An 18,990-nucleotide genomic window follows, 5' to 3' on the forward strand; every position below is an offset into this window, starting at 1 on the left:
GATCTCCAAGAGGCAAGCACACCGCTGAGACACTGAGGTGCAGCCAAGTTAAGCGGCTTGCTCAAGGCCAACCTTTGGGGTAGAGAGTTGTCTGAAACCCCAGTTCAGCAAATAGGACAAAAAGACTAAGAAGGTGGCTTTCAAAATGAAATCTGGTGTGAAGGATTAAGGACAGTTTCGAAGAAAATCGTATTTTGAAGAAGACAGGGGGTGAGGAGGACGTAAAACTTTAGTTTAAACTGAAATGGAGAAGAGAGGGAGGTGTTTATTTGGAGGAGAATTGTTTATTATAAATGAAAGGAGAAATTTTAACTATGGAGCTATGACATTGATACTGATTTTTAATTAGTGAAGTTTTGGGGGGGAGGGGTGCATTGTGCTTCACTTTTACTAAATGTTCAATGTTTTTGGAGTTATACCCTTGAGGTCTCCATCACTCTAAAAGTAAATGGGCCACATCTGGGCAGACAAAATATTCAATTAGCGTTTCGAAAGCAACATTAGTACTTGGCATTGAGTAGTCATGTTTTCCTTTATACCTCAATGAAATCTAAACTTAAAAGAATGTTTTTGCCCTCTTATCATAGCCTTAGAAATTCTTACTGTAAGGATGTGCCAGTGTTCATTTTTCTCAGCTAACGCAAAACCCAAAAGACTTTGCCTCCAGCACCCTCCTTGACTTTTACTTCTAGATGCTACCCAAGATTTAACGTTCAAGTCAAATTTCCCCGTAACCAGTCAATTCTGAACCCCAGGCTAAAAAGGGAACTGGCTCCCTCAGCTTTCGCACGGTTGCCCCGAGTCTGTGTTTATTGTCAGGGAAGCAGATGTCTGGGTGGCAGTAAAAGAGAAGACCAGATGTTGCCTTCCAGATCATGAACTCCAGTTCTAAAACTGCTCTGAGTGGTTTCTGCTCCTTTCCTAGGCTTTGAAAATGCCACTCAATTTCTCAGAAGCAAAACAAATTGATTTCCATTTATAAGAAACAAATGGCTGGAATGATTAGCTGTGTCTAATCAGTTTTGTATTAGAGTTTGATGTATTGCCACCGGGTCTTGGGTTCCTCAGAAGCAAGAACCAAATCTTCCATCTCTGGCCCAGGGCACTGCTCATAGCAGGCATTCAGGAAACAGTAACAATAGTATCTAACATTAGAGATGGTACTTAATACGTGTCAGACACTGTTCTAAGCACTTTGCATATATTAACTCATGCAATCATCATAACAACCCTATTACTAGCTCTATTTTATAGAGAAGGAAACCGCAGCACAGAAAGGTTAAGCAACTTCCCCAAGGCTGCACAGCTAACAAGCAGTGGAATCTGGGTTCACACCCAGGCAGTCTGACTCAAAAACATATATTCTTAGCCACTGTACCAGTGGTTCCCAAACTTGTCTGCACATTAGAGTCCCCCGGGGAATTTCAAAAATATACCTTCAAGAGGAGTGGGTATAGCTCAAGTGGCAGAGTGCATGTTTAGCATATGCAAGGTCCTGGGTTCAATCCCCAGTACTTCCTCTAGAAATAAATTAAGTAAACCTAATTACCTCCCCCTGACAAAAATTAAAAAATGATAAATAACATTTTTCAAAAATACATTTAATCCATTAAATTATGATTTAATTGGTCTTGGGTATGGCCTGGGTTTTGGAATTTTTAAAAGATACTCGGGTGATTCCAATACACAGACAAGTTTTGAGGACCACTACATTATACCTTCCTGCCTCATTATCCAACAAGTGTTTGTTGAATTTAATTTGTTTGCTTGGTAAGGAACTGCTTTCAGGAATATAAACAAACAAGAAGGAAAAAAATATTCAACTGTGATAGTATCATATTAACTTAGAGTATAACTAATTGCACTTCCAATAGAATATATGCTATGAGCATGGGTCTGGAGTCAGACATCCTGGAGTAAATTCTAAATCAGGAGCTGCAGGTAGCAGAGTCCGGCTGGGTGCCCACCAACCCCAGTTTCCTTCCTGCCTAGGCACGCAGCAAGACTACCTTACCCAGGTTCCCTCGAAGCTGGGTGTGAGCATGTGACAGAATTCTGGCCAATGGAATGTGGGCGAGAGTCTCTAGCACTAAGCCGTCCTCTCTCTCCCAAGAGGCAGACTTTGAAGGAGGAGGTGGAGCCTCAAGTTGGAAGGAGCCTGGGTTCCTCCATCACCATTTAGAGCAGAGCTGCCAGATCCTCAGGAACACTGAGTGGACTTGACGTAATGAGAAATGCACTTTTTGTTACGCTGCTGGGATTCGGGGGTTCATCTGTCACTCGTGACTAGTGTTCCTTAACTGCGTGTCTTTGGGCAGGTCACTTATCCTAAGCCTCAGCGTTGTCGGAATGATGACAATGGCACAAATGCAAATGATGTCCGAGTGCTGGAGAACTTGTGTCTGCCCCTCCACATCCTCTCCCCCCTTCTGCTCTTCGTCGAGCTCTCTGCCCTGGGGGCTGAGGCTGAGATGCTGTAGGAAGTTAGGTTCATCCTAAGGGGTGCTCCAGCAGGAGCTGGGAGGGCAGAAGCGCAAGGGAGGATGTGGTCCTCTGGCCCCTCTGGCCACCTGGCTCTCCCTAAGGTCACAGCTGCACTCAGGCAGCCTCTCCTTCAGCGAGAGCTTGGGTGAATCACTCTCTCCCTTTCTCCCTTCAGGCCTGCATGAGCCTTAGTGTTGCTTCAGTCTCCTGATAAATGGGATGGGGATGGGGATGGGGTTGGGGAAGGAGAGGCGCCCTGTGTTCCTGTCGCCAAGGAGAGCAGGCAGAGGAGAGTCACCACCATAGATCACAGAGCTGAGGCTCCGGGCAGCCCCGGAGCCTAACGAAAGAGGGACCGAGTCTCTCTGTGACCCAGAGTCAGCTCCTGGGGGGCGCCTGTGGATCTCCTCGCCCCTGCCTGCCCCTGCCAAGTCCCTTTCTTAACACCTCCCTCAGTCCCCGCGGGGCCGTCTGCCTCCTGCCAGGCCCTGGCTGGTACTGAATGTGAAGGCCATGTTGTTGAGTGCTGAACAATGTAGGAGTCACATCGTGAATACTCAACAAATGTCTTGGGCCCCAACGTTTGTTTTAAGCAGTGTGTACTAGAGAGTGGAGAGTAAAGAAGTGGGTAAGGAGGCTGGGCCTGTCTGAAAATGTTAAACTTCACGCTGAGATAAGGAGGAACCAGGCAGAACATTCTAGAAAGGAATGTGGGGAGGCTCTTGGGCGCTGTTCTCGCTCCAGGCTGCACATGCCTTTCACCAGCGGCGCTTTCAGCCCAGTGGCTGGCACCGCGGAGGCTTTGCTGTCCAGAGGACTTTGGGCCACATCTGGAGACACTTCTGGTTTGCTCGAGTGGGGGCGGGGGTGCTACTCACACTCACCAAGGATGCTGCTGAACAGCCTACGGTGCGCAGGGCAGCCCCGCGGCAGGGACTCACCCAGCCCCGGAGGGCAAGACAGCTGAAGTGGAGAGGCTCTGATTTAACCCCCTTCCCAGACTTTCATTTAATTGGTGTTGGGTAGGGCCTGAGCTTCAGCATTTAAAAAAAAAAATTCTTCAGGTGGCTCGAAGCCCTGTTTGTCTGGCTTGGGCAGAAGTCGTTGACCGGAGGGGCGGAGCCCAGCGGGGGGAGCTGAGATGCCTGCGATGCAGGGTCTCCAGCAGGTCTGTCGGGGTCAAGCGTTCTAAGAGCCTCTAACCTCAGTCTTCTGGCAGAATTCCTTTCCTGGTTTCCTAACTAGTGATGAGTTTTCGCATAGTTAGACAACTGCGTGAGTTCCTCTTAAATGAAGTCCTAGAATGAGCACGGGCTTCGGGAGTCAAACCGTGTGACCCTGAGCACTTTCCTCTCTGAACCTCAGTCTCATCCTTTGGAAAACAGGGACTCCAGCGGTCACCGCTCAGAGGGGCCATGAGTTCAGGTAAAGCACACACTCTGATGCCTGGCACACAGCAAGCCGCTCACGGAGCTTCCCTTCCCTCGCTCTCACAGGAGGCGTGTGCAAGTGTGTTGTGACTTGTGACTTTTCTCTGGTTGCTCAAAGTGGATGGTTATAGAGTGACGTCTGTCACATCAAAACTTCTTTTAAAGTACCGTTATTCTTTAAGTATTGCTTTTAAATATTCCTTTTATAAGTAAAAATAATTCTCCAAAAAGAAGAGGTTTATCAAGTATTTATCTAGGTCCCTAAGACCAAAACTACAAGATGTGTTAATACAGTGAACAGTATTCCCAAAAAGGGAAGGAGTGGCAAATTTTAACATTATGTGCCCTATGTGTCTCAGAAATTGGTAGCAGGGAGATACAAGATTTGCTATTAGAAGTACCAGGAACATAGGGACACCATTTCCCAGGAACAGGATCTGACACAGATCTACCCTCCACCCCAAAAAGCATTTTACACAGGCTTTAGGAGCAGTTCTTGGCAAAAGACAATAGTGGTTAAAGCAAACTCCAAAGAGTAAATGTTTTAATTTTCTTCGAGTATTCTTAATTTCATAATATTTTAAATAGTCACACTAACAAGTTAACATTTCCACAAAAATACTCATACAGCGTCAGTATTCTTAAAGTATTCACACCTGTAATTACTTCAGTTAGGAACCTTAGCAACAGTAATGAACACAGACAATGTATGTTTCTTCAGCGGTGTGATCAGTCCAATGTCTGCGATAAATCAGGATGGATTAACATGGGAGCTGAACTCGGCGCCCCTACCAGATTCCGCAGTGAAAAGGCAAACAGACCTGTGTGACTGACGGGTTATACAAACAATGTTATGGCAAATCCAACGAGAAACTGGAAGCTGCCATTTCATATATACAAAATACATGTGAAACAGCAAAGTAAACGTATTTTTTAAAGGAAAGGGCTGCTCTTTCAATCCCCCAGAGATGTCATGGAGTCAGCCAACGTCACATTTACAATCTTGAAATACATCAGATGGCATTCTGGTGCTTACTATGAAGCACCACGCTCGAAACCAAAGGGCCAACGCTTGTTATAGGAGCCGAAAATTTCTCTCTAAAACCTGTGTTTTAAAACTGCTGACATTTCAAGACATGCATTGTTGAAACTCACTGAAATTTCTCATCCCCCCAAAAGTCTACCGTGGTATGTTAGAATGCCTTCTCTGTCTCTGATTTGCAGACACTATGATGAAAGGAAAGTACGTCTGATTAAACTGGCTGGCTTGCAACTGTGCATATAGTCTTTTCAAGGGAGCAGTATGCCTAGCATGATCCCGAAAATATTGAGATAAAAATAAATTGGCATTAAAGCACTCCATTATTCCTACTGAAGAGGCTGACTGTATCTTCCAGTAAACAGAAATAAGGTTTCTTGGTAATGAAAAAAAGGAAAACAAATTTCCCATCTTTATTCATACACTATACAGATAACCCTCCTTTCTAACCTAAGACTTACAAATTTCTATTTGATTTATTCTATTTGATACCAGTTGGTATGTCCAGTTGATGCATTTGCAGATACAGAGTATCACTCTGTGTTTTGCATAGTCCCTTATTTTCAAGAAAGTTCAAGAACTTTATAGACATTTTCTCTAATGTCTTAAGTAGATCAAGAGATATGAAGGGAAACAGGGAATAAGACTGCTCACCACGACTCACTAAATCCTGCCCCACTCCCCATAATGCTGAGGATTTACACCAATGCAGGTATAAGAAAACTGAAGCAGTTAAATGATTTCTCTTAAGCCTAGTCACGCAGCTTCTCACATATACAAAATTTAAATGAACGTTAAGACCATTCGTTGTTAATCCTGAAACTGTCTAGTGCAAGTGTGGATTCCTCACTTAAAACTACGTAACTTCCACTCTGCTTGCTATCTCTCCTCTCTGGTGAGAGTCCACACATGCAGAACCTACATCAAACAGCACCCAAGGGCGGCGAGCGGCCCCAGCAGGAGCAGGCATGGTGGTTCTGTTTTGAAACTGAACAAAGGCACCAAGCCTACAGAACGCAGGTTTAAAGGAGATGGTTAAAAAGTAATTCCCTTAAAAGCTGGAACTATTTCAATAGCATTTAAAAGCGACACAGAGCAGGAGGCAGGAGACACTGGTTTTTCGTCTTTTTAGGCACACTGCTATTTGGAAAGATTTTTGTTCTTATAGTGAATTTTACATCATAAAAATATTGATGTTAAATATGCTTAAGTGGGAATCCAAACTGCAACCAAGCTTTACTAAAATGAAAGTCCACACCATGATGCCTAGAAAAAAAAAAGCAACATTGCACCCTCCCTATCCTAAAAGGCCAATGTCGAGTGGAAATTTTGCTTGTAAGTAAAAGCAACCTGTGGACAGACAGGACGGAAACTGGGGGAGCCAAATCAGCCCTCAAGGGGGGACATCGCCGTGGCCACGGCCTCTGTGACGCGAGGCGGTCTGGACACTGCGAGTTCTGAAACTCAGTGCTGCACCTCGATCAGGCTCGCGTACTTGGACCCCTCGGGCAGACACCCATGCCGACTCAGTGCAGCCACACGCGGACACGCTCAGCCTGCTCCATTCTCACGTCAGCCGCAAAGGCACTGTGGCCGTTCAGAAACGCATCGCTCTAAGAGGTCTGAGATCTGGGGGCCGTGGGGACTGCAGGTGTGATGTGACCAGTGTTCTTGTTCGACACTGCCACTCGTCCGAGGTGTCACAGGCCTGGGGCCCTCAAACGAGCATTACGTCCCACACCATCATTCACACACAGGCTTGCTCTCATCACCCGAAAGTCTCTGCTGAGTCTTGTCATAAGAAACCCCTTTGATTACAGAGAGGGACACAGGCTTAGAGAAATCGAACATCTTGGCAAAGTTATCCGCTTGGTAACTGATCTGGCCACACAAGGGTCCTGCCCAACATTCTTCACTGTGTCATTGTGACATCAAAGTTTGAAGAGACACTATTAAAAAAGAAAAAAATTACGGATACTTAACAATGTCTAAGCGTTCAAAGACAGGTCTTCTATGTAAACATCTCAAGCAAAGAGCATCTTGGTTAAACTGACACTGAATCTGAGACACAGGTTTCTGTTCCCAAACATGGATTCTATCACAAGCAGGAGCCGGAGAGCGGAACAGAGAGAACCATGGAGACTACGTTATAAAGACACGTTTAAGTGGGATTTGTCAAACCTAATTTGTCAAAAGATGGGTCCATTTGTTACTCAGAGTGCAAAGAGGATGACTATTTCTCCCTATATCTAACTGAATTAAAATAATTAGTATAACAATGGAAAATTATTTAAAAGGTAAAGAGATTTTATATTTTTAAATCTGAGCAAGTGTTTTTTCGTTTGGTTAATCATCACAGAAAACACACACAGCCTGTTCCAACACGACGGAAGATGGAGCACACGGGGGCTGACACGAGGGTGCTCGGAAAGTGCCCAGAAGCAGGCTGAAGCTCCATGTGATAATAAACAGCCATGGCCAGTGTTCACTCAGGATCATGTCCCACGTGGATGCCATCTACCTGGGGCAGAGTAATGGCAATGATATCCTGTGATACTTAAACAGGTGGTTTTCTGAGTACTGTCCTTTTAAATTTTTCAGCAGTAAAAAGGGAACAAAATAAAATTAAATGCTATTTAACGTAAATTTTAAGATTTTAAATGTTCAGATTTTTGGTTTACATTGCTTTCTTATTTAGGGAAGTTGAGAGGATGAAACTGATTCAACGTCATTTTCCAAAACCCAAGCGGAAATGTAGTTCTGAAACCCAAATTCACCCCAACTTCTAGAAAATGAGAATTCACATCATGCAACTTTACAGTGGATACAAAATCCTACATTTGCTTTCTGCTAATGTAACGTCAGAAATGGAGTTCTTGAGGACAACTTCCCCCTAATTCCCAGGTAATGATTTACCTGTTATTAACCAAAACCAATTTTGAGAAAGTTTTCCCAAGGATCTTGGAATAAATCATAGTGTTGCATCTATGAATATGCTCTAAGAAAAGCAAAATATTCATGGAAGCATAAAACAATTTTACCTTTAAATAAAAATAGTTTATTCATTCCTGACAGGTTATCAAAACGTACACTGTTAACCAAGTAAAAACGGTACTTTGAAATAGCTGACTAGGGCGTATCTGGAGGATTTCTGGTTAATTTCAAAAGAGTAAAAACCACTTCCAATCTCCCTTCCCACACATTCCTAATAAGCTTGCATTATACCTCCCAAAACCTGAACATATAAACAATCACATGGGCCCCAGTTCATTATAGAATGCACATTTTCATTTACACTTAGAATAAATGAAGTTATTACATTTGAGTTACCTTCCTTTGCAAAAACCTTCAGACTAACTCCTCCTTATATTTTGTGTAACTCTGTAAACTACGTACAGAATATAGCACATGACTTGTATTAATTCGCACGCACACACACAGACACACACACACACAGGATAAAGTGCAACACAACAGAACAAGTCTGCGACATTCACGTTCTCAAACGCCCAGAGAAGGGTTTTCTGAGTAAATGGAAACGATGTTGTTTTCAAGTGCGTGAACACTAAATCCCACAGACTACGTTATTTTTTCCTCACTGATACTTATATTGAAAATCCTATTTGCTTTATTTTCCCTGTGGCTTCTGTCTCTCATTGTCAATGAAAGTTCTGAAGCTGTGATTCTTTTTAAACCTGGAGAAGAATCAACTCCTTGGAGCAACATAAATAGTGCTTTCAAAGTGCTCAAATGTTTTTCAGCACTCTGTACTCTAAAAGGTTTCCAATGATAGCTTGTCTGCAATACGGAAAATTACAGTCACTTTAACAAAAGCAAGCATTCCACTAACTTGGCAGAAAATGCTTTATGGACTTTTGACACCAGGCACCAACATTTCTACAGGCAAGTCCCAAACTAGCCCTATAATGTCAAAAGTTTTTGGTTGCATGTTGTTTTGATATTAAATTATTTAACTAAGAAATGGTGTTGTTCCTGAGATGAGCACAATAAAATTAAACGAGTCCCCTCCGGAGCCGCCCACGGGACGCTCCGCTCCTCCTGTCCGCCCTCGTCATCCCCGTCCAGGGCCGCCGCTGAACGTCAGTCTTCACTGTGGCGCCACTTCTGGGATTCGTCTTGCCGAACGTCTGGTCTAATCTGGTTCCTCATGCCGCCCAAGACGTTTGATGTTGCTTCTGTGGCAACGATCAGCGGCTTCACCACGGCCGGGGGAATCTGGCGCAGGACCTCGCCCACGGCGCCGGTGACCCCTCTGCTCTCGTGTTCCCGAGCTGCGGTCTCATAAATGGTCTGAGCAGTGTCTGTAATTCCCTGAAAGAGGGGAGGGAAGAGAAATTTACTGCTCAGAAAACTCTCTAAATGATCCCTTAATACACACTTCAGGAGAGTTAATAAACACTAGACTTGTAACTAGACAAAACAAAACAGAAATGCACTTTGGAAATAACTCAGGATAATTATTTTTATGACAGAATTCTAATTATAAGGGAAAGTAAGACGCAATTATGATGACGTAGTATTCTGTTGTGGCACTTGTGTGCAGAAAATGTAGCTACATTACAATTTCACACAGGGAAGCTTACAGAAATAGTTAATAATCCAGGGGTAGCTTTTCTGGCACAATTAATCACTGTAGTTAAATCAAACTTAGCAAAAAAACTTCCTGAATAAATAAAATCACTAAATGAATATGGTGATAGCTTCTGTGACTCAACTGTAACAAGAAAACCTAATTCTACTAAGCTCCAGAAAACAATTTAATTTCTTTTAAATTACTGGCTACATGCTAGAAAAGACAACTGTGGAACATTCAATTAAGAGAAAAGGTTAAATGGAACATTCTATTGGATTAAATAGAGAAAATCCTGAGAACATAAAGCAGGAACATGTTTAATAATTAGAAATAAAGCTTCTGTAGCACTTTTCATCTTTCTTATCACTGTGTAACATTAAAATAATCATGACTGCTGAGCTTCAAAGCTGAATATGTAAATGGGCAGGTCAAGCCAAAGTGGTGAACTTCACCGTGACTTTCAAGTCTCTACCATTCGTCTAACTCAAGACCCCGCCAGGGGCACGAGGCCCTGCTGCACTGTGACTACTTCAGTGAAGGCACAGTGCAAAGAACTCCGGGCGCTCCAGGGAAATCAAGGAACCCTGTCCTGATGCAGAATCTAGCCATCACTTTGACAGCCTAACAGGAGTACACTGCTACCAGCGTGGCAGGCAAAGACGTACCACCACAGTGAGGAGAAAAGTAGCGCTTACCCTGAAAGAACAGGGGCCATTTCTAAAACAGTCTACAAAGTAACAGTTGGTAAGCAAAACTGTGACAATAAAGAAAATGCTTACGATTCATACATTTGTCCCCGTCATCATCCTCCCCACTCCCAGCCCACAAACAGTAAACAGGTAGCGGTTTATCATACTGTAATGATTAACACCACCAAGTAAATTCAAATCTCAGCTCCATCACTTAGCTGTGTGACCTTAGGCAAGGGTTTTAAATGGGGAATGAAAACACTGCAGTGACTGTTAGAATTAAATGAAATAATGCACCTAAGGGCCTGGCACAGCTTAGCAGGCACTAAGTGTTCATGAACTAATCCCAGATAACCAGTGCTTCCCTCGCCACCACCACCGAGCACCGCGACCCGAGAACACGTGAGCGGGGGCCGCACACTTCCTCTGTCAAGGGCCACTAAGAACCAGGGTTCCCTGGTACAACTAAATGACCATTTGGCAATGCTTAAATGTCAAGATTCAAATAGTTACAAACTGTCAATTCCACCCTTAACAACTTCTTGCACATATGAACAAAGGGACATTTCTGCGGACATTCCAACAGCAGTATCTTAGAGGAAAAAAATGGAAATTGTCCACCAACAGGAAAATAAATAAATTATGCTATATTCATGCAATGAAACACTATAAAGTAGTTTAGACTTACAGATATCAGCATGGATACATCCTGAAAGACGAAAGTTACAAAACGATACATATGATACCATTTATGTTAACCTTTAAAATATAAACAACAGTATTTGCTAATGAATGCATACCTATATGAAACTATAAAAACATGCAGTGAAGGCACAGGAATTGGATCAGGGCTTGTGATTCACCTGAAAAATTGTATCTTTTAAACAAATCTGAGGGAAATACAGCAAAATACATGTGTTAAATGCATGGGTGAGTTCATGGCATCCATGTCTATCACCCCTCGCTTGCTTTTGCGTGGAAAGGGTCTGCTGCTAGATCACGACCCTTCCTGTGAGCCTGCAGGTCGCAGTGCAGCCCCCTGCCTTACCTCATACTCGCCGTTGATCGCAGTTCCAGATCCAGCCCCGGGGTTTCTTCAGAACAAACCCCCAGCACCAGCGCCCTTTAGATGAACACCAGGGAGGCAGGCAGCCTGGTTCTGGCCCATCCCCTCAGGTGCCCACTCACCTCCTTCACCACACTGTAGGCCTTGGCCACGCCTTCCCTCAGGTCCACTGGCTGGTGGGCTAACCGGTGATGAGGGAACCTCTTGATCTTCTTGGGCTCAATAGAAAGGGTACCAGGAGACACCATGTCATAAGCAGTCTCTGCCGCTGCCTGAATCATTTTAATAGAAAGTAGAAACTGAATCAGAACAAAGTCTGTTTACAATGTGTCCATTTCTGGTGTACAGCACAATGCTTCAGTCATACATGAATATACATATATTCGTTTTCATATTCTTTTTCAACATTGTAAACTGGCTATACTTCAATTTTAAAAAAGTACAATTAAAAAGAAAAAAGAAGAAAGTCTAGGAGAGTGATGCTCCAACAGTGCACTTCCTCCAGGCAGTGAGGGAGGGCAGAGGAACTCACACACCTTGAGACAGGCACTTCTGCAGCTGCAGCATCAGAGTTCCTTCCAACAAGAATGTGTCACTTTTACAACAAGAATGTGAAAGTATACATGAATAACAAATATCCAGATTGAGCTGAGTTTTTCAGTCCCTCCTCTGTCCTCTGAGAACACTCTGCGTGTTGCCAGGTGAGACAAGAAGGCATGGCCTGTGGACAACTGCAGAAGGTCAACTGGAGCTTAATTCTGAATATAACAAACCTTAATATGACTACTATTGATCTGTAATGCCTTCTTCACATTCAGCTATGATCTCTTCCTATCAATGTGTGAAATAAATCCTCAGCTAACTTAGTAGTTGTAATTTACCTAAAACAGGCAAACAAATTTGACACCATATTGCAGTGCTTTATTCTACTAATTATTTAACACTACACAGCTAAGCAAAACAAAAAATTGATATTAAAACCATATTAAACCAAATAAAATATCTATTCTTGACATTTTGTATGTTTTCACAGTGCCATTTTAAAAGTAAAATAACCTGTTTACAGTGGCTCTTCCTCTTTGTACAGATCAAGGTGGTCTATGGACAGATACCTGTATGGTCTGCACCATCCTGTTTGTGAGTTCTAGAGCAGCCATCGCTGTCGAGGTGCCAAAGGAGGCAGCGCCTCTCTGAAATCCTCTGACGATGCGACCATCCTTCCGGTACTGCTCGATCGGTAACCAGACCAAGTCCTTGAGGCCTTGCACTAGAACAGCAGTCAACACACAGAAATCAGCAGGAGCGCTGGAGCTCGGATCTCTGCCATCATTCTACCTTGGGTTTTTAACCCCTAAAATGAGAGGCAAATTTTTGTGTGTATGACTAACAAGTAGGTTTCCTAAAAAGATGGTTCTCACATAGCCTGTCAAAGGCATCCATAACCCCAATTGGGTTAAGAATCACTGATGATGCAAAATAAGTTATCCTCTAATTGAAAAAGAAAACTCACCCAGCTGTACTAGTGAATGCATAGGCCCAACACCCCCCAGGATTCCCGGCAGCTGGTTCTTCTTGATGTCAGTAAGCCATTCGGTGATTGCATATGAGAATAATTTGTCAACACCTAGCAAACTAGAGCAAATGACTATTAGTATAGAGGAAGGAGAACAAAATGTGTAGGTTTAGGAGATTTTTTTATTTAAGACAAAATAAAATGTACAAATTACAAGGACAAAATTTTATAGATTTTCCATTTAAATATATACATATATACCTAAGCAAACACACACATATATATAACCCAACTGTAATGCTAATAATTTCTACAAGGCTTAGGTAACATATATAAATGTGTTTTTCTACTGTTCTTAGTTCTTAAACATCTAAAGCGCTGGCAGAAGATTAACTCAATGTCTATAAATTGCCACATAGTTCTCAGCTATTAAGAACCATTACCTCATGAACTTCCAGTCTTTTCACTAACTAAGCAAATTTATAATTTGGGAAATTATAAAAAAATCCTAACTATAGCTGTTTTTTGAAAACTACTACTCTGCCCAAACTACTTCTCTCAGAAAAAAAATTAGCTCCTAACCAGTAAAAATCCCTAAAATGAGGTTTCTCTAAATAATACTATAAAATAATTAAATTATGTATGCCTGCTAAGAAAACTCATTTCTAATTTGCTGTCAAGTAACTGTTGTAACTACACCTTAAAGTCTCATATAATAAGTCAACTTACCCATGCCGATAGAAAAGCCTCTTCAGCTTCAGTTCAGAGCAGTTTAACTGGGCCAGACCAATCAAAATCCCAGCTAACGTACCCTTTAAAATTGGAAAGAAAAAAAAAAGGCCAAATGAATCTGTAAATTGAGACACTCAACAGTTAAAATAGTTGTTATTTAGGAATGTCAAAGTGATATTCACTAATGAAGCTAAAAGACTTAAAATATTTGCAGCAAAAAAACAGATGTATTTTATATGATCCAATTTATATCAGATTTTACTCATGGATTCTTAAATAAATTATATTTACTTTAAAAACAGAATCAAATTTAAAAATCTTGCACTTCATTTCAAACATACAAAATATGACAGAAAAAAGTTTTTAAAAAATTGAGTCCACTAGAAAATCAAATGAGGTAATTTTGTAGAGTGTATTTGTGCAAAGTTTCCAGACCTGATCCATCGATACGTGTTTGCCGTGATAATCAAGTCGAATAGGAACTTCTGATGTGAATCTAAATTCTCTGAAGATAAAGGAGAGGAGTTATTTATATTCAAAATTACTAATAGTTGAAATTACATACAAATTCATTTGTTCAACATATAAGATATTTAAAACATGAAAACACTTTAAAATAATTATACTGCCCACTTTGAGCTATATCTAAAGTCTAACCTCAGAACTTAGAAAGACAAAATGTGGGGACCACTGATGTCACGGGGAGGAGAGCACAGAAGAGCAGGGAGAGCTAACTGTCCCCACAGCACAGGTGGTTTTGATCTTCAACCTCTCCCCTCTCAATGGAGCCAAGGCTCCATCCCGACCACTGAGGGCTGGGAAAGAAAGAAGACGGGAAGAACGAATGGGCCTGGAAACGAGACATAAATGCCAACACACACCAGCTAGCCAAGTGGCTGGGCTGTGGTCCCAGCAGACAGCAGCAGCACAGGGGACCTGGGTTCCCTGACAGTGCCACCTCAGCCAGGGAGCGAAGGGTCAGGAAAGACATAGCAGTGACAGGGAAGGGGAGAGAAAACCAGACAGCAAGTTCCCATCACAGGGAAGGGAGGACCGCCGAGGACGAGCTGTGTGGGAAGAAGGAAAAGGACAGCATCACTGTGAGGAGAGACACACGGGCCGGGACCGGGACCAGAGGAGAGGGACAGGAGGAGGAAGAGAACATTCCTGCTGCAGCATCAGCAGACAGACGAACCCCGCGCCAGGGCTGCTGTGTGTGGAGGAGAGCTGGCAGGAGGGGGGCCCACACGTAACTAAGGACACTGAGTTGATTACTTGCAGTGCGAAGGAAAGCTGACATCACCTCATGGTTACCGAGACACAAACACATTAAAGAACAACCTTAACTCTAAAACTTACACTCTAAAATAACTTCATTTATTATCAAAATTAAATGACTTACCTGAAAAACACAGGCTGATCACTGAACGACGCTTCTTCAGCTGAGAAGTCCTTCTCTTCTTCCCCGTTAACCATGTGCACGGAGTTGGCACTGTCGTGTAGGGAGGGCTGCTTTGGCCCAGGGAAAGAAACAAGTAGATTTGGCTCCTTTGAGGTGCTTAAATGCCTTGGCAAACTGCAGGTGACATCAGCTCCAGGAGACTTTTTAACTGAAAATGTAATGGACACATCTGAAAAATTAGGTATGCCTTCTTAAAGCAATGATTTAAATCAGTCCACATTTGTTTTGCTACATTTTATTTAATAAATACAACCACTGCTACAGAGAAAACTTTCACCTTTTAAATGACCAGAGTCGCCTCCCTTTATCCTCAGTTTCACTGTCCAAGGACAACTGCAGCCCAAAAATATGAAATGGAAAATTCCAGAAATAAACAATTCATAAGCTTTAAACTGTGTGCCACTCTGAGTAGCACAATGAAATCTTGCACCATCACACTCTATCCCACCGGAATGTGATTCATCCCTCTGTCCAGCGTGTCCCGCCCGTGAGTCACTTGGTGGTCGTCTCGGTTATCAGATGGACTGCTGCGGCATCACAGTGCTTGTGTCAAGTAACCCTTATTTCACTTAATAACGGCCCCAGAGCACAACAACAGTGACACTGGCACTTCAGATACACCAAAGAGAAGCTGCAACATGCTTCCTTTAACTGAAAGGTCAAGGTTCTTGACTTAATAAGGAAAAACATCGTATGCTAAGGCTGCTAAGATCTATAGCAAGAATGAACCTTCTATAAAACTGTGATGAAGGAAAAAAGAAATTTGTGCTCATTTTGCTGTCGTACCTTAACTGCAAAAGTTACAGCCACAGTGCATGTTACGTGTTTAGTTAAGATGGAAAAGGCATTAAATTTGTACAATATATTCTGAGAGTGAAAGAGAAAAGACCTAACCCTAACCTAACTTTTAGTACAGTATATTGTTCTAATTGTCCTATTTTATTATTAGTTATTATTGTTAATCTCTTACTGTGCCTAATTTATAAACTGAACTTAATCATAGGCATGTACTTAGTACATTTAGGGTCTGGCACCACGTGCTGTTTCACGCACCCACATGGGGGTCTTAGAACGTTCTCTCCTGAGGATGAGGGGGGAGCACTGTAAACTACATAAACTACATTTGCACAACTTAGCAAAAATAAGCACAGGACAGATTTATATAAATAAGAATAAAGATTTGTAAGTACATTCTCAAAAGGGTCTCACAACAATCAAAATCAATCCAAGTACTTGTTAAAGAGTTTTTCAAAATATATATATTTAATACCTTCTGGATCTGGAGTCATGAGAAGCTCTACTTCTGTAGAAAGACTTGTGAAAAAATCCTTCAGGAAGAACAAGGCATCCTAAAATTGAGATGTAATTATAACTAAAAAGGTTTAAAAAAAAGGTGCATCTATTTCCGAAACTATGGAACGCAGTATGTTGCAGTCTCACACTTTACTGACTGTCCATGCGCACCTATGACTGGTGAAGCCCCTGCTCTGCCAGGCACTGTTCCTGTTCTCAACACTTCCCTCTCTCTCTTAAACACACACACGCACTTCCTTGTTAATTCTCACAACTCGATAAGAAAATTAACTTATAGATGTTGAAATTAAGACACAGATAAGTTGGAAATTAAATGGCTATTTCTAAATCAAAACACATTTTAGTTGTCTAAATAGAAACAGCAGTTTCATTCTTACTCAGCTGTAGTCTCGCTCTGAATTGGCAATGGTAAGATTACCTCAATAAAAATGGCAGCTGGCATGTGGTGTATACTTAAATGCACCTCAAAAGTTCTTAATATCTTACCTCTGCTTTTACCACTATGCTATATTGCCTTAATAGATTTTCTTCATTGAACATGATATTCAAAATAAAAATTAAAAGAAAATAAAATCACCCATTCAGTGTGGTCTCCTCTGACATTACAGAGTAGGGATCTGCTGTGAAGTTGTGCCTGTAAGCTGTATTTGCATATTATTAGCAGCTTTACTAAGCTTACCTTACTCAAACTGACAAATCTATTTTGGAGAATATGAAAATTAAATGCCTGAACCTGTTCTTATTCTTCCCTTCCATTTAAAAAAATCCTAAATTAATATAGAACATTAATATTGTACCAAAATGCAATGTCAAAGTGAATTATAGGGTCACAGTATGTGTTAGCACACCAAAAGTCTGACTGGCAATTCCAAATGATCTGATCTACTACTAATCACAATTATCAGAAGTATAAATGATGGAAGTTAGAAAGGTTTTTCTGGGTAACGTGGCATATGGGAGACTGAGGGCTAGGACTGAAGAACAGGCAGGTAGTTTCAACAGTATTAGAAGTATTTGGTTCTGCAGTCAGGTAGTAGGTTCATGAATTGTTCACTACATTATAATGCTTTACATATATGTATTTATGTATATATTTTATGTATTATTCACATTATATACATTTACTATAAATCACTATATATGTGTTTACACACACACCAAACATTACCCGTTAACAGTATATAAAGTGTTACTCTTTGGCCACCAGGTGGGGATACTTTAATGCTATAAATGTTTTGACTCCATGCATGACTGCCCTCAAAAAAAAACCCAGAAAATTCCAGCTATAAATAGACTCATTAAAAAAAAAAAAAAGGCTAAAGAGACAGTGGTTTTTTTACCCATCTGTACTACAAACAACAGACAAAGGAATACTAATATCAGCTTTTCAAAATGTTCCAAATTTTTGATTCTAGGATTTATGCTGAACTCTTCATAACTTAGTAAGATAGATAACCTAATTTTGAAACTAGTAAGACACAGATACTTCACAACAGAAGATAAACAAATGTCAAATAAGCTCATGAAGAGATGCTCAGCATCATCACTCATTAGGGAAATCCAAATTAAAACCACAATGAACATCAAGTAAAAGAGCTAAGATTAAAAAGACAATAAACACCAAGTTTGGTCAAAGTGAAGCAGTTGCTGCTTTTCTCTGTTACTGATGGGAACACATATGGTACAGCCACTGTGGAAAACTATCTGGCAGCTTCTTTTGACAGATAAACAGACACCTATGACCCAGACATGCTATTTATAATTACCCAAGAAAACTGAAAAAGTATGTCCATAACGACTTGTACACAAATTTCGTAACAGCTTTATTCGTAAGAGCCAAAAACAAGTAAACCCAACATAAAATGATAAGTAAATGGCTAAACAAACTGCTGCATCCACACAAGGAAATACTTCTCAGCAACAGAAATGAGCGGACTGCTGATGCACGCTCCAACAGAGGGGTCTCACGGACATCAGGCTGAGCACAGGGAGGCAGATACAACTCCATTTATTTGAAGCTGGGGATCAGGAAAAGCTAATCTACGGCGACGCAAGTGAGGTCAGTGCTTGCTCTGGGGTGGTGGAGACGGACTACAAAGGGACATGAGGAAACTCTGTAGGGGACAGAAAATGTTCTCTGTCTCAGTTGGTGTAGTAGTTACTCAAGTGTATGTATTTGTCAGGCTTCAAGTGTACACCTAAAACCTGCATTTTATTATATGCAAATTATACCTCAATACAAACAATTTTTAAAACTTTAAAAAAATTTGGCTTATTATTTATGTTAAACCTTAACTATAAAATAGTTATTTGTAGCTTTAAGATCCCATGATAAAGGATATTAACAGTGAAATATGACTTTGAGTATTAGAAGAATTACTTTCAATGTCATACACAGGTGATGCTGGAAAAAACCACAAACATGCAAACTGGGATGGCCACATGTTCATCATTTTCAGCCTCAGCAGAGCACTTATCCTACCCAGTGGTCTCACATCTCATCTCACAACCTGAATTAGGCCCTCAATGCCTTTACAAAAATTCGTAATTTTTACATTCCTTAAGACCCAGCTTGAGAGTCACCTCCTCCAGGAAGCCTTTCCTGATTACCCCTCATCTTCCAAACTCCCAGCCTGGCTTAGGAGCCCTCTTCTGGTGCCATGTATC

The 18,990-nt window shown here is 41.5% G+C and overlaps 1 protein-coding gene across 2 annotated transcripts in view; it reads right to left on the minus strand.

Moving 5' to 3' along the window:
* Positions 1-8,803: 8,803 nt before the first annotated feature.
* The window catches only part of ATG2B (autophagy related 2B), a 59,186-nt gene continuing 48,999 nt past the window's right edge, over positions 8,804-18,990 (minus strand). The window contains exons 35-42 of one of the 2 annotated variants that reach the window (XM_006213904.4): positions 16,280-16,358; positions 14,950-15,157; positions 13,983-14,052; positions 13,545-13,627; positions 12,813-12,934; positions 12,415-12,569; positions 11,425-11,574; positions 8,804-9,285 (exon numbers count right to left, since the gene is read on the minus strand). In XM_006213904.4, coding sequence (XP_006213966.2) covers positions 9,055-9,285; positions 11,425-11,574; positions 12,415-12,569; positions 12,813-12,934; positions 13,545-13,627; positions 13,983-14,052; positions 14,950-15,157; positions 16,280-16,358 — 1,098 coding nt within the window. In that variant the 3' untranslated portion in view covers positions 8,804-9,054. Of the gene's footprint in view, positions 9,286-11,424; positions 11,575-12,414; positions 12,570-12,812; positions 12,935-13,544; positions 13,628-13,982; positions 14,053-14,949; positions 15,179-16,279; positions 16,359-18,990 lie in introns of both variants that reach the window. The other variant, XM_072963672.1, reaches the window with a different exon arrangement.

This window comes from Vicugna pacos, chromosome 6 (genome assembly GCF_048564905.1).
Source record: "Vicugna pacos chromosome 6, VicPac4, whole genome shotgun sequence".
In the NCBI taxonomy this organism is placed as follows: domain Eukaryota; kingdom Metazoa; phylum Chordata; class Mammalia; order Artiodactyla; family Camelidae; genus Vicugna; species Vicugna pacos.